The sequence below is a fragment of the Serinus canaria genome, chromosome 2 (assembly GCF_022539315.1).
Source record: "Serinus canaria isolate serCan28SL12 chromosome 2, serCan2020, whole genome shotgun sequence".
In the NCBI taxonomy this organism is placed as follows: Eukaryota; Metazoa; Chordata; class Aves; order Passeriformes; family Fringillidae; genus Serinus; species Serinus canaria.
Window position 1 is genome coordinate 85,804,535 of NC_066315.1, and position 16,207 is coordinate 85,820,741.

Sequence of the window (16,207 nt, forward strand, 5' to 3'; positions counted from 1 at the left end):
ATGTACTACATTACTTGAACAAATACAAGAAAGAATTAGAAAGGATAATCCTAATTTTGTTTCTAACTTGTAACACAGATTTTGCTTACAGTACATATCTCAGATGAGAACCATTGCTGTGATAAAATGAAAAGCAACTGCCAAGCCCCTTTGAATGGAACTACCATAAAAATAACACTATTAAAATACAACTTAATACTGATAAAACAAACTGGCAGTTTGAGACAACAGTCATAGTCATATGTACACACAGATAACTTTTGTGACTTTCAGTATCTGAAGAGACTCAAGATGACCTAATGAGACCTGGCACAGCGTAGTTATCTAAAGTTTGTATCATAATGTGTAATTTACCTCAACTCAGTTAAAAGGCACTGGTATTTCTCAATAAATGTCTTCAGACAAGCAAATGGAAAGAGATGGGGAACAGACCACTGCCTTTAGAGCATGCATAGGAAATTTATGCTAAATACACTGAGCACAGGACAGACAAAGGACAATAAGAGAGCTTACCAATTCTCTTCAAAATATAGCTACTGATTTTTTTTTCACTACAACTATTTGCTGTCAAGGTTAAATAAGACAGCAGTGGTTTTTTTTTTCCCCTTCCTACATCTGATCTGAACAGCAAAAATGCTGAGAAACTAAAGTGAGATTTCTACTGGAAATTATTAATAAATCTCACAACACAGGTGTGTTACACAATAAGGAAAAGGCAATGCTTTGGGTTTTTTTCAGAACAGATTAAATAAAAATACAGAGGTTCTTAAAATTCTATCTGAAGACTCAAGTAAAAGAAGACAGACTAGATGGAAAGGAATTAAATATGCCTGTAACTGATACAGCCAAGAAATATTCCTACTCAAAGCTGGTATATGGAAGCGCTGTGCCCGTAAGTGGAGGACCACAGCTGGGTGACTACAGCTGAGCAGAGTTCTAATGAAGATCACTTTTCAGCAGCTCTGGGAGCCCTGGTGACACGAGCTTCTGTGGCAAGAGAGGCTCTAGGATAACTCTGTGTGTTCTATGGCTATGTTTGAGAAGTGACAGAATATTTGAAATGGACATTGGTGCAGGGATTTTTTGCAAAGTCCTGCGCTGTCCACCCAACACAGCACAGCTGCTGTCCCTAAGCAGCCCCAGTCACCCAGCACGGGACTGGCTGAGCTGAGGGGTTTGGAGCCAAACACCTCAGGGCTGCAGCCACTCTTGGGACTGCTGCTTCCCCTCCCCACACTCAGCAGGGAGGAACTGGCAACGTATAGGCTGGAAATCTGACTGCTCCTTCAGCTTGCTGACAACTTGATACATGCATTTTAAGCTGTGCAATTATTTGTACTGCAGTTTTATGTGACCAACATGTAACATGACTTGTTGAACTAAAAAGGGTAGAATCACAGTAACACTGAGGCCTGCCTACAAGTTTAGTTACCTCCCAAGCCATGGTACTTCAGTTTTGTTAACAGGATATCACAGCAGGAATCATAAGAGTTGAAAATACAAAGTGAAAATGTGCTTTGTGTGTTCAGTGATAGGCTGTGTGCATATGAAATCTGAAACAAATTAAGAAATTTTTAATACTTACAGGACTTTTGCACTACATTTCTGATGCTTCTGCTTCTCACTCCAGGAAACCTTACCCTTACCCTTTAGAGCCTCTTTGCTGGAAATATTTTTAAAAGAATGCTTTGTGTTTGGGAAATTGTTTCTGAAGTAAAAGATACACATTCTTTTAGGCACCACCACACACATACGCCCTAAAAAATTGCTAGTTTGCTAAGATTAAGATTTAAAAAAAAAAAAAGTTGGCACTGTCACCCACCTTGTCTTCATTGATCATAAGAAAGGAATATGTCTTCCACGTAACCATTAAGATGGACTTTCCCCCTTTTTCTTTAAATCTTCTTGGCATACTTCAATATATTTCTCATAAATTACTTTCATAAATCAACTTCAATCGCATAAGATTTGCAGGGCTATCCAAACAATGGGGTCAATAAAAGATAGATATTTGGATGTTTTGTCTAATATTAAACCCACATTGTCTCATCCTATTTATTTTTAAAGTTGCAATGTAATAGTACAATTTTTTAAGGTTTCCCCTGTTTTCTGTATGAAAACTCTTGTGTACTGCTGCAGAAATAATGGAGATAACACTGACAACAGCAACTTGGGATAGTAAATCTAAAATGGCCTTAACAGCCAAATATAATTTCACACAACTTTTGCATGAGTCTAGGTTTAATTTGCTTTACAGGACAGTTGGCCAAACAACAACATTTATCATAAAAATATCCTCTCCATTAAGCAAATCTCATTTTTCTTTCCAAAAGAAAATTCAATGTATACTCTGAGCAGTCAGTGGCTCATTTTCAAGATCAGCCCACACATATTTTTCTTAACAAAAAAAAAAGCAATTCAGTTAAAAAATGCAGACCAATGTAATGACATAGTCATATTGCTTTTGGCTATGCTAACTTTAAAAACCATGCCAATTTCACTATTTTTCTTTAGGTTTTATTAGAAAAAAGCAGCAGATCAACATTACAATTCAGAGTCTAATCTAAATATGCACTTGACAATGAAGCACATCTGAATATGAAGTGAAAAAGGATTCCAGAAAACCTTCAGTTTTGCCAATCTTCTACCCAAATAATGTGTCTTTTCTTCTGGCTTTCTGATGACTGAAATCAAACAAGGAACAAAAGATTTATTGCTATGAAAACAAAACTGTAGTACAGTAGTAGAAGTCTTGGGCGCTAAAGCATACTGAAGTTAACTTAATCTCAAAGTGTACTTAAATCTTTTGTTTGGCCATGAAAGTCCATAAGCTGACTGACCCAAGTATAAATTGAAATGGCAGGTCTGGGAAAAAAAAAAGTTAGACAGCATGTTAACCTCCAGTTTTCAGACAGTAACAAAAAGATACAATTCCAACAGACAAGAAATTAAAATTAAAAGGAAAGTGGATCTGACATTCAAGAGCTTAATTTATTCTTATGCTCATTTTGTTTGCGTCCAAAATAATTTTAGACTCACCAGGACAAAAAAAAGTATTTATGGACTATCACACAATTGAAAAAGAGAAACAATTGCCTTTTTGACTTGGTTATTTTCCCCCACTGAGGTATAAAATCTACATATAAATTTGATACTTCACTATAACAAATTGTACTTTTCATAGTTCTGATTTAGTTTCATTAAACCCTGTTTACTTTTTGCTTTTAAACCACAGAATTCTTATGTCATGATACTGAATCTGGTTTGCAGCTCTCTCTTTCATTTATTTGTGGATCTATATTTAGTAGTCTGGTTACCACTGCTAACCAGGAAAAAAAGAATTCTTGAAACTTTCTTCATTACAACAGCACTTTCAGCAGAGGTTACTGATGTGCAAGCAAACTAAAACGATATGTAGCTCTTCAGAGAGACTATTTCATTGATTATGTTTCCATTGTCCAAAGGTTCTCTAAATTATTTGCTGGAAGAAACTCTTTCGATCTTGTAAACATCAGTGGGCACAGTTTCACTGCTATGTGTGGTAGTTTCACATCCTTATACAGGAAGGCTGGTTCACAGATACTGAGAAGCTGCAGGAGTTCTAACAGCTGAGGAACTGTGGATTCTGCCGAGCAGAAGTTGCTTCTGCTGCTACTTAACAGCGTAGCCAAAGTATCAGCCGAGGTAGCCCAGTCAATCCTTGCTCTTCTCTAGAACCTCTCAGAATATTTCTGGAAGGGTGACGTTGCGGAGCAGCCACTGCTGGGAGCGGCTGCCGGTGCAGTCTCTGATGCTGGGTACCTGGCTGTCCTCTTCTGTGGCTTTGTCCAGGCACTGGTTACTGTTCACATGCAACAGGGTTAATTTCTTGAAGAGAAAATAAAAAGAAATTAGCTTTATAAAAATCACCAGGCATAAGGTAACCCAAAAATTTTGAGTTGGCATCAAAACTTTTCCATAGGCAAGTAGGAACTAGACAAGACTCTGTGGTTACTGACTGCAGATCCCTATCCTAAAAACACTTAAATATGCTATATGACATTGTAGACACTAAAAGCAGTGCTTTACGAAAAACAAAACAGTCTTAACTTGTAAATGATGTTCTTTGTTAAGCAACATCCACCATTCTTTAAATAGGGCTATCCAGCTAGAGACATTTGAAGAGTCAGAAATTACAGGTTGGTAAGATAACAACTTCAGTTATTAGTTATAATAGTAGTTTTTATCAGATCAGAATGAACACATGGAATATGTTCTCAAAACTACTGTTTTTCCTCAGCTAGGGACACAATACTGACCTTATATCACGTTCTTTCAGCACTTTTTGGGCTCTTTTTTAAAAGTATGTTTAATGAAAAGTACATGCAACTTCACATAAGTGCACATCTTTTGCAATACCTACTAATCCCACTTATGCAATCTTTGGTAGGTAAACCACTTCATCTACACCTTAGCACTATCCTCATGGAGAAGAGATCCCCAGAAGCTGCTGCATTTCCTGCCACTGTTCTACAGATACTCCTCAGTGCCCCAACTTGCCTATGCTACCACAGGCATTACTACCTGTATTTCTTCTCTCATTCAGCAGCTCAGCCAGGACACTGGAATGACTGAAAAGTCGTGGCCTTACGTGCACAAACAGCAAAGGGTAATAAAAAAAAAATCAAATTCAAAAACCTGAGCACATCAATCTCCTGCACTCATAGAGGTGCTGAAGAATGAAGGAGGGAGTTGAACAAAGGAAGAAAGAAAAAATAAAACCACAGGAAAAAAAAATCACTTATCAATGTGGGCAGGAGTTCTTTTTAAGTGCCCCATAACTTTTTCTTGTGCTTTATTAGCCACCTTTCAGTTATGTTCTGAAGATTATGCCTAGATTTTCTACTGACAAAATAAAGAAAAAAAACAAACATAACCAAATTTATAGCTGAGGATCAACATAGGGGAATTCTGTGACAATCACTGCAAAATGGATTATTGCATTTAAGTGTCTAAAGCTGCATTTTTATTATCACTGATAAGGTAGAAACCTAATGAAAAGCACTTGCTCTTTGGTAAATCACTGTACGTGGCAGTATTATTTATATTATTTGCTTAAGTCAGGTAAACTAACTGCATTAAAACCAAGAATGAATGGTTCCCAAGACTAACTTATTCCTGCAAGCTTTCATCTTTCTTCAGTGTCCTAACACCAACTGCCAGCAATGTGCAGAAATACTAGCAGAGATCCATTGTCTTCCACATTAACTGCCATCCTAATCACAAAATCATCATTCACACATATTTGCTCTTGGTCTAAAAGGCTGCAGGCTTTGTTAACAGATACTGAAGTCTACAGCAAGTGTATTTAGTCAGAAATAACCCCCACCTTGCTTTTTAATTAGTGAAATGACTTTTTAACAGCTAAATATCTGAAACTTCTTTTTAAAAATAGTCACTGCAAATACTGGCAAGATTCTTCATCCACAAATTGTCTCAAAACTGTCTTTTGGAATAACTGATATTAAATTAACAAGCATGAGAGTTACTTTTTGTTCTAACTATCAAGTCAGAGTTCTTGACTGCATTACTCAATCACAAAATCATTTCTAGAGCTGGCAAATCAAATTAATGACGAACTGATCACTGGACAGTGATTTCTAGATCTGGCAGTTCAACATATGAACTTCAAAGTAAATTTGAACTTCGGGTAGAAGAAAGAACATGATTTAAGCAAAGGTGTTTTAAGCATCTATACCTTCGACATAACATTATCAGTTTGCAATGCTCATTTTTTACTTGGAAATGTACTTTCTTTTAACTTTGTACAAGACAAAATGCCGAGTGCTAAATTTGCCACCACATCATTACTCTTATCTTTTATTGCTCCAATAGATACCTGGAATACTTCTCCATTTTTGATCTGATTGGAACACAGCACTACACTGACAGATAATATTTCTCCACAGGTTCCCAAAGCACATGCAACCTGTTCTTCCAAAGGCTCCCTCAAACTCATCAGGTAATTAAATCAACACAGATGTCCATTGTGTGACTACACAGTGAATGAGTAACAGAGGGAACATATTCCTGACTTTGTTTCCTGTTTTGTCTGTCCAATAGCGGTCCACACCGGAATATGCTGTTCTACATGCTCATGTAAAACCGAAAGTTGCCTCATTTTATAATGAAAAGTCATTAGAAGACTTACCACTGGATCATATTCCCAAAGCTGATTTCCTTTTAGATGGTGGCACTTGAGCATCGTTACTGGGCCGTTAAGTTTGGATACATCTAAACACAAATCATCTGTTCGAATTTCCTTGTTGGCAGTATATGAGAAAACCTAGACAGAAAAAGAATGAGATGATCTGAAAAAAAACTGCTTCAACCAAAGATTCCTGGAGTGAGGGGAAAGGGGAACATTTGTGCATTACTTCATTTATTCCCACAAATTTTATTTTCATTTGCTTTCTGTTTTCTTCAGAATAGAGAGGCATGGAAAGATTTTTAGATTTTTTTTTTTGAGGGGGGAACAAGTATTAACACAAGCACAAGCTGTTCAGTCAAAACAGACTTTTTTTCTAATTGAAGATTGCTTGCTGTGAAGGAACAGGAGAATCCCCAAACAGAGGTAATCTCTGTTTATGTGAAAACAATTCATCAAGAATCATTAAGAAAGTAGAACAAAAAACCAGATGAAACATAAATCCTACAACTGACAACCAGAAAGAATATATTAAAAATATATTTCAGGCACAAGCATGTTTGTTTTCGTTCTTCTTTTTTTTTTTTTTAAGTAACAAAGCCAATCAGGAATTCTAACCAGAATGCATTTCCAAAGAACCTGCAGGTGGTGAAGTCTAGCTCATAGCAGTATTTTCCTCCCATGATTTTGTTTTTGACTTTAAAGTTGATCTAAAATGTATTTGACTTTAAAGTTGATCTAAAATCAGGCCTGAAAAACATACAAGCAGAAACCAACACCAAATCTTCTCATGCATTTCCTCTTAAAGGTACTTTCTTGCATGAGGGCTTCCTAAGAATATTTTGAAGATCACTACTGAACACATCCCAGAATTGTCACAGTAAGCAGTAGTGCCTCAAATAATTCAATACATTAAGAAAATTCCTCTTAAAAAATTGTCACCTGATTTCCACCCATTCCATGGCAGTTAAAGATTCCAACTTTCTCATTTTCTTTTCTTGCCATGTTATCCAGACATTGATTTGTCTCCACATTTCTTATCTAGGAGGGAAGAAAGAGCACATCACCAAAGGTTGATATTTTTAGAAGAGAATTTGGTCCTTATCAAACCACAGTGGGCACCAGTTCTCTCCATACACTAGAGGTTATGTGAAATAAATGATCCCTATTTGCATTGAGGCATCACTGTCCAAGATTCAAACTCTCAAGCAAATGTTCAAGCTACCAGGTTACAGAGTCATGATTGTTTCTTTGCTTTCTTTGGGGGATCCTTCAACTTTGGGAGCACTTTTTGCTCAAAGATTCAGCTACAACAGAATGGACACAATTGAGTCTGCAGCCCAAAACCTTCAAAAGTACCAATCCTTATATCACTATATAGTAAGCAGGCATTAATATCAAGTCTCTTGATAGTCATGAAGAAGCACATTCAGCTAAAAGTGTTTCTTATAAAATCAATAGTACAAAATCACTCTACAGAAAACTTGATATTTAGTTCAACATGACTTGTAGAGGAGAAGGTGTCTACTTATTTAGGTCAGCATCATCTGTAATAAAGATTAAAGAAAAAAGACAAATGCTCAGCAAGGCTTAGGGGTCACTAGAATTTGCTGGCCAGTGGTGAGGGTCCTGGGGGTAATGTTCAGAACACCTTTCACGCAAAGACCTTGCTTAACCTAGTATAGAGTTTTCAAGCAAAACTTCACTCATACTCTATGTAGAGAATGTTATACAGAAAGTTATGCACAATTACATTTCTGAAGGAATATTTCTAAAGCCATTTATATGACATTTTGTATTACAGTATAAAAAAAGGAAAACATTGAAATTACAGTACTGGATACCAAAGTTCAGTTGTCTGCCCCACTGAGAAGCCAGATTTGTCATTCTACATGGGACAGAAACACAGGCGCAAGATACTTGAGCTTTGCAGGAGACAACTTGCATGCACTACTCAGTTCAAAATACAACTTACTGTCCAATGTACTTCACATAGGGAAGATGAATATGAAAGACAAAATCTTACCTCTCCCAGAGAAAAGTAATGACGTGGAATTTGGGAATCAGGATAAACATTTTCCAGGTACCAGGAGAAAGGCTTGCACTGGAGCTTGCGCCTTAGCCCAAGTCGTGACGATATGTCCCCATAATCAACTTTAGTAACTCCTGAAAAAACCCAAAAGTTGTATTCAATGGCTATCAATAAATACAATTTAATTCTGCTTCGTAAAACCCATCAGTATAATCTACCTCTTCCGTGAAAGACTTTCTCTTTAAAAAGTCATCTCTACACAAAGGGGTTTTTGCTTAATATAGCATTATGAACATGTATGTCAAGACCCATGACTTCTTTTTCCACAACAGATAGAATCACTACATCTGGGCTGTGCATGACAATTTCTTACCTGTGGTTTGTGGAACAATTTGAGTGTAGTTTCTTACTAAATTAATAGAGGAGCAAGGCTGAAACCTTTTTAGTAACTAATGTCATTCTATCCCCAGTGGTAACTGGAGTGCATATCTATGCAGCATAACACAGCAGTCTCCTTCCATAGAGCAAGTAGAATTCCAATTTAATTTATTTCTGTAAGCCAGGTACCACCTGCTGGACTCTTCATCATCTATCTAACTGCACAAAGAAGCAGGCAGAAAGCAGCCTTCATACAGAGCACTAAACCTTAAATAATTCAGCATTTGTTCAATATAACCGCAGTGTTTGCAGGAAGTATGTTCACCATCATGACTTATCATTTTTTTGTGGTAGTTTGCTTGCCTTTTTAGTCCTTTGCTCCTCATTTATCAAAGTGCTCCTTCTTCCTGTACCTTCCCACTCCCTTTATGGTTGCTTTAATTCCCTCTGAAAATTAATTTGTACAAGTCCCATCTCCAGATGGGTTGAGGATGGTGTGTAGGAACAGTAGATATTTTTGCTTCAACCAAATTCAGCACTATTGTAATTAATATTCCAATAATAATAACAATATTAACAATATTAACAATAATAATAATAATAAATAATAGTAGGATAATTTCTACTTTTCCAGTATCATTTCTTTTTTTCTGTTTCCCACACCACACTCCATGTCACACAGGTCAAATGCAGTACACTACCAAAAAAACCCAAACCAAAAAAGAAAAAACAAAAACTGGCCCCAGCAATTTAAATTCCTCTAACAGACTGGCCACCACACTACAGACCTCCAGCTGCACACATTTTTCAGAAATCTCTCCACTTGGAGGACTGAGAGTTACCTCAAAATTCCTTGACCTTGGAAAGAGTTTGAGACATTTCTAAGCTGGCATACTGTGTTAAATGGACTTGCCAGCAGATGGTGTCTTTCTACTCAATTGAGACAGATAATTGGATCAAACTTTAGCTAACTGCCTGTAAATGCCAATGAAAAACACCATATTTCAGAAAGAAAAAAATGTTGGCCAGGTTTTTAGGATTTTTTTTTTTAATGAAAGACTTTATTTTAAAAAAATATATTGGAAAGGTATACTGGTAAGGGAATGAAAGCAAAGGAAATCGTGTTTGTATAGAATCCCAGAAAACTTCTGTCTGGGCTTACAAGTCACAGAAGAAATCCCAGAACCAAGAAATACAAGACAAATTTAAAAAAACCAAAAAATCAAAAAACCAAGCCACAGAATGCTTCTCTATCTTCATGAAAGCAAATATTTGCTCTATGAGAAAGCAATACTCTCTCAAAAGCTAATGCAAGAACGGAAAGGTTCTGACCTCGGCTTAGTACTGGATTCTTCATTTTCCAGTGATGAAAAAGCAGGTGATGGATGAAAGAGTTATCATGCCACCCTTGCAACAACTTCACAAACAACATGCAACAACACTCAAAACATACTCAGGTTGCTACATGGACCTCCCAAAACCAGCACTGTTAGGGCTTTGTCACATCACTGAATGGCAATAAGAATTAAAGTCACATCCATAAATAATTAAATGTAAAGTGAGACTTAATAGCATACAAGCAAGCTGTTTCCTAAAGTAGTCTTAAATGTCACCACACACAAGAAAGTGCCAGCTGATTTTTTTCTTACATTGTATTCCATTAAACCATTTTTATTCAGAAAGGTTTTCAAAAAATCCTCTCTGAAGTCAGGTCTGCACCAAACCATACACAAAGACTACAGCTAGCAGCAGGTTAGCAGATGGACTGAAGAGCAGAACAGTTAAGAGTTGCCCTTGGGGTGTCCTCTAGTAAGGCTGAATTATTCTGTCTCCAAGATTTTTGGTACCTTATTGATATTACTCTAAACCAGCTTGAGTATTTCTCTCCAGTGCAGTGCCAGTTACTTATAGGGAATTTCTTTTGGGGAGAAAAAAAAATGGAAGAAAACAAGGAAAATTGCAGTGAAGTATAAAGCATACCAAAAATTAGGTACAGGTTTAAATCATTATTTCCTCCACAGACCAGCAAAATTTATATGTATACCTACAACAGTGACATATAAGCTTCTAAGGGTTTTGGACATTTGTTCAAAGGCTCAGCTAAAACACAAAAACCAAACAGCAAAATGTAAATTGGATCAGATTTCCTCTGAGGAGACAACTACCACAAATTCCAAAGGAATCATGAGGAAGACAGTCATGTCCACTTGTTTTTTTAAACTTTTTGCCCATTAAAAAAAAAAAAAAATCATATAACCACAGAACAGTCTGGGTTGTAAGGGACTTCAGGATCATCTCATTCCAACCCCTCTGCCATGGGCAGGGACACCTTCCTCGACACCAGGTTGCTCAAAGATGCATCTAACCTGACCTTGAACATTTTCAGGGATGGGGTATCCACAAATCACACAAATCAGAAATAGTATTTAAGAAACCTTGCTACTGTCTTTATTTAACATTAACTATATTTTTCCTCAACCTCCCTGCCCCTAACCCTAATTACATTTAAAAGTTTGGGCCTCCCTGATGATTCTATTTGTCACACAGCTTGCTGTTAGCTGTGGGACAATCACACGTTATTTTTTCCACACACATGCTTAAAGACATAATCAAAATATATAAAATATTTTGAAAAATATCATGCATAAAATATTGGTAATGCAAAAAACATCTACTTCAAATCATCCAGCTACACCAGCACCAGGCATGTTGCAACAGTTGTGCCATCCTCAAATATTCAAGAGCTGAAGATTTCCTAGCCCAAGTTCAATGTGTGGCAATATATTTATGCTAAATTCCTTTGAAAAAAAAATAGCATGATGTTATCATCATGATTATAAATTGCTCAGTCATTTGCAAAAGCAGAGTATGAAAACTATTTCATCTAAATCTAGCCTTCTGATAAAAATAATATAACTTGTTTTTATTTAGTATTATGAAACTCTATAAGCAATAATAATTTAAAACCAATTCGAATAGTTACATTCTTTGCATTCTCAATTAATTCTAATAGGGACTAGTATCTGAACACAAAACCACATGGAAACATTCAGTATGTACTTCGAACACAGGCTTAGCTGCACTGCAAGATGTGGACTCAGTTCCTCCTCTGTCCTCCCTACCAACCACTAATAATGTTTTCCATTTCCAGTCTCTACATAGCGAACACCTTGACCTGCTGTGCCTGGCTAGAGACCAGGCATGCAGGGATGAGGTAGGAGCCCTACAGACCCAGTTTTCAGGATAATGCATCCTGTCTCTGTCTAGGTGACTCCTGCTTGGGCAATTCCACAGTGCCATCTATCCAGGCTTTCCGCCTGCCCACTTAGTCCCAGGACAATACACCTCCTGGCTACATCCCAAAGTATATCTCAGAATACACCCTCTGGGGCAAAGCTGACCAGCCTAATGCTTTGCAGCTGCTGCTGCTGCCTAAGGGGCAGCTTTTCCTTGCTCACCTTCAGATGGCTGCTGTACCTCCTGTGCTGACAGATTCTAACTTAACCTGGGGGAGCCAGCCCACAAGAGAAACAGCCCTGACAAATGCAGAAAGTTCTAGAAGCAGCTGATGCAGATGAAGGATCAGCAAGAGAGGGGAGATGAAGCCCTATTACCTTCCCTACCAGCACACCTGCCATGAAAAGCAAGGTAGTCCCTTGACAGCAAGCTGTGAGACAGACATCAACATCTTGTGAAGCCTCCTCATCCTGGACAATACAGTCCTAATCTTTTAGCCTGGAAAAAATGATGAATGACCAGCACTAGAAATAAAGAAGTGGCAGAGTACACAGAAGGAAGGACTGGAGCCAGGAAACAGATTATTCACATGCTGGATTTGTTTTCTGAGAGCTGAAAATGGTCCAGGAAACAGGGCCCTGGTGTAGCACAACTGCAAGGAAAGCCAGCAGCTCCTGAGCAAGGCCTGCAGCCAGTGCCTGCACTGTTGGGGAGAAGAGCTGCTGCCTGCAAACAGACAGGCTCGATTCTGGCCAAGCAGCAGCTGCAACAAGTTCCTCCCAACCTCCATCTGTACCAAACCACTCCTAAACAGACAGGTGGCTTCTAAAATTCACACAAGCTTAGTACAGACAAGTAGCAGTTTCTATTTGGTTATACTTATAAAAGAAGGAAAGGATTTCAGGCTTATTTTTCAAGAGGGCAGCTTTCCATTGAACTAGATTGCATCAACAGTAAAAATTCTCTTGAGTTCTTAACATTCAAGCAGCAAGACTTTTTTTCCCAGACAACACAGATTACATGAAGTGGGAAAGTTACCTGAGAATCTTACATTTGCTTTCCTGAATGAATCCCTCTGTGATTCACTATCTTAGGGGAAGAGGAAAGAAAATATAAAGGAGGAAACAAGTGTGTCTTGTTAGCTAGGCTCAGTGATGCTTGTCAGTATATTATCTCCTCCAAAATCCAATTTTTTGCATCCATATCAACTAGTGAGAAAAATCCTAGGTGCACAGAGGATTGCTTCTTTTCCTCATTCATCTGCACCAAATGCTTGCAAACCAGCATCAGCCTAAGAATCCTCACCTTGCTCCTTGCAAGGGCTTGTGACACTGCCACAGTAATACTGAAAGTACTCATTTGTACTAGCAAACAGTTTCACTGGCTGCACACTGTGCTCTGCCTGAAGATTACTACACCAGTGCTCTGTAAAAACTATATATTTAAATTTTTATATTAGAAGGACATCTGGAAAAGCTAGGTGAGCCAAGCCAGCAGAGATTCACTGAAATCCTAAACAACTAATGCCTGCAAGGGACTTCCTGAAAACTGTACTGATGTTACTTGCTGCCAATGGGTAAAATCACAGTCTGCAACACTCAGCTAAAATTGGAGATTCCAGAATTACAAGAATAGGCTGTTTGTGAACTTCCCAGAACGGTAATCCTTGTTAGTTGATATCTACTGGCTCTCACAACTTCCGTGGATTTGGGAGGGTGAGAGGCATGAGTGGCTCTGAGTACATTTGTGTGTTCATTCTCTGAACAACAGGTTTTCATCAGAGCTAAAGAATGACCCACAGTACTGGGCATTCTCCTCACAGCCCCAGGCAACAAAACAATTTCAGAATAACCCAACTTATTCAGATACAATATGATCCTATTCTCGAGACACTTGAAAGCTCTGGCATAGAAATTCAGTGCATGGTCAATACGGTCATGGGGACACAAAGGGGAGCGTGTGACAGGCAGTAGGTGCAGATGCTCTAAGAGCAGCTTGGCCAGAGCACATCCCTATCCAGCAATCACTCAGGCCATTAGCATACAAATTATGTAGACATGCATCTTTTGAAAGGAAAGAAAATATACAGTGCAGTTACAGATAAGTGCTTAACTTACTCTCACCGTTTCAGTTTCAGAATTTTTACTGTCTTTGGGGAATGCATGCATATTCTACAGAACGGCAATGCTATAAAAGTCATCTCAAAAAACCCCAATCCTACAAAATTCAAAGAGTGTAACTCCTTTTGTAGCTTACACTTACCTCACAAAATGAAAGGCACATAGAGTGATATATAAAGTAACAGAGCCTCATCACAGCTTACCAGTAACTTATATTTTTAAAGGAACTTGATTATTTTTTTATGATTAGGTCTTCCTGTAACTTTGTACCTTTTAAAATCTAGTTTTACATGGATGGATAAGAGCTATCTTTACCAAAAAAGACTGCACCTATTTATATACAATTTTTCTGAATATTTCTACATGTTCATGTTTGAATTCATAACGCTGTATTAATTACACAACAAGGCAATAACAATAAGCTGTTAGCTTATGATTTCACCTAAAAAGCTTTGAATAGTAGCAAGACTTTTTTTAATTAAAAGTCTTACACAGTCTCATTTGAGTAAAGGATTCATTTGAGACAAAACCACCATGAAGCTGCACTGTCAGTTGCTTTCACAAGTTTCTGTCAAACAGATAATCTAAAATTTGACACTGTTCAGACTCATACTACATTGTATTACAGCTTTTAAATGTCAATAGTAATGTAGGTTTAATAAGCACGTCATAAGGAAATACTAATTTTAAAGAAATTTCTTTGGAAAAGCAGATGTGGCATATAAAACTACCACTTAGTGCATAAAATCTAATGTCTCAAGTAGTTAGAAAGATTGGCTGTTGCTACCTGAAGTTTGTCTTTTTATATAACAACAAAAATAACCTGTAGTTGAAAGTAATAATTCAGTATTTCCCAGGCTACCTTTCTTTTCCTGAATTTTTTTCAGAAAATCTGAGTTCACGGGAAATTTTCCCACATATTTTATGTCCTCTTGTTTTGCTAACAGCCACATAAAGAAACAATAATAAATATCACCACAGGCAATTATATTGGCAACTTGCCCCTATACTCTAGATAGTGAAATACAAATTCTATCAAGACAGAAGATATCCACTTTTGCTACGCCTCCTTCTGTGTTTCACTTATATCACTTGTGATGTATTCAACATGGAATGCCTACAACATGGGAGCCAGAGCCCAAAATTCAGCACATTATTGCAATATGAGTTTGGATGGCTAATTTTCAGCACTACAACTGAGCTCTTTGATGTTCCACTGAGTTTCAATTCTATTGCACAGAAAGCTCATTCATAAATCATGTTTATGTTAAAAAGCAAGCAAACAAAAACCCCTTCAGGGCATGTCTCTGGCTAAAAGAATTATTTTTCAATTAAGACCTTACTTTTTGTACACCTTAAATGAGTTCTGTCTTAACAAACTTCAAAGCAATAACATTCTTATATAAATACATTATTTCCCAGTAGTAGCAATATTTTAATTCTTAATAAGTATTTCTCATAACCAAAGACTTGCTCACCTGGGGAAATAATGTAGAAAAAGTTTTTGAATTCATCCATCCAGACTTCTGCGAGCCGCCTGTTGTTCTTGTTGATTATCTGCCCCGTACCTCCTGGGAAAGTGTACGGTGTTGCTTTCCTGAACACATGCCCAACATGTGAACAAGTCACAATTTCCAAAGTGCCACCACACTGCCAGATCTGGAAGCGATAGAACAATTATAGTTACATGTTTTTAAAAAAAGTTCCAAAACATGAACCTTCTGTTCAAGGTGGGGAAACAACATGAGCTGAGGTCTAGAACAAATGCATACTGCATGGAAGAGAACTGCTTGTTTTCTCTTGCTCAACAGCTAAAGATGCTCACAAGCCCAAGCAAGGCAGCATATGAAAGTACTTCAGCCCCCGGAGCAATACCGCATCAGCCAGAGATTACTTTAAAGAACAGGGCAAGCTGACCACAAAGGAAGGAAAAGGCTCACATGAATCACAGGAACTAACAGGTGTCTAAAATAGTCCATTATAAAACAGAATCTCCACGTAAAAGAACCCACATGATTCCCAAGTCTCTGAAAATACTTTCAGTTTTATCTTCGATCTTGAAAAATAGCAGATTCAGAAAGCTGGAGTACTTCAGAAGAATCCCCACCTATGTACTTTCTGCTGACAAATAAAATTAAAGGAAATGGTGCCATTTGGTAGGAACAAAAATGAGAATACCACTGGTTAGGTCCACAACCAAATGAACCCATGAAGTTAGTAAAGTGCAAAAAGAGAGGGTTTGTAACAGAGGTG

The 16,207-nt window shown here is 37.5% G+C and overlaps 1 protein-coding gene across 4 annotated transcripts in view; it reads right to left on the minus strand.

The window, feature by feature from the left end:
- Nucleotides 1-2,501: 2,501 nt before the first annotated feature.
- The window catches only part of GALNT1 (polypeptide N-acetylgalactosaminyltransferase 1), a 108,165-nt gene continuing 94,459 nt past the window's right edge, over nucleotides 2,502-16,207 (minus strand). For all 4 annotated transcript variants that reach the window (XM_050971363.1, XM_050971364.1, XM_030231424.2 and 1 more), the window contains exons 9-13: nucleotides 15,433-15,613; nucleotides 8,214-8,353; nucleotides 7,130-7,228; nucleotides 6,191-6,325; nucleotides 2,502-3,867 (exon numbers count right to left, since the gene is read on the minus strand). In XM_050971363.1, coding sequence (XP_050827320.1) covers nucleotides 3,721-3,867; nucleotides 6,191-6,325; nucleotides 7,130-7,228; nucleotides 8,214-8,353; nucleotides 15,433-15,613 — 702 coding nt within the window. In that variant the 3' untranslated portion in view covers nucleotides 2,502-3,720. The remainder of the gene's footprint in view (nucleotides 3,868-6,190; nucleotides 6,326-7,129; nucleotides 7,229-8,213; nucleotides 8,354-15,432; nucleotides 15,614-16,207) is intronic.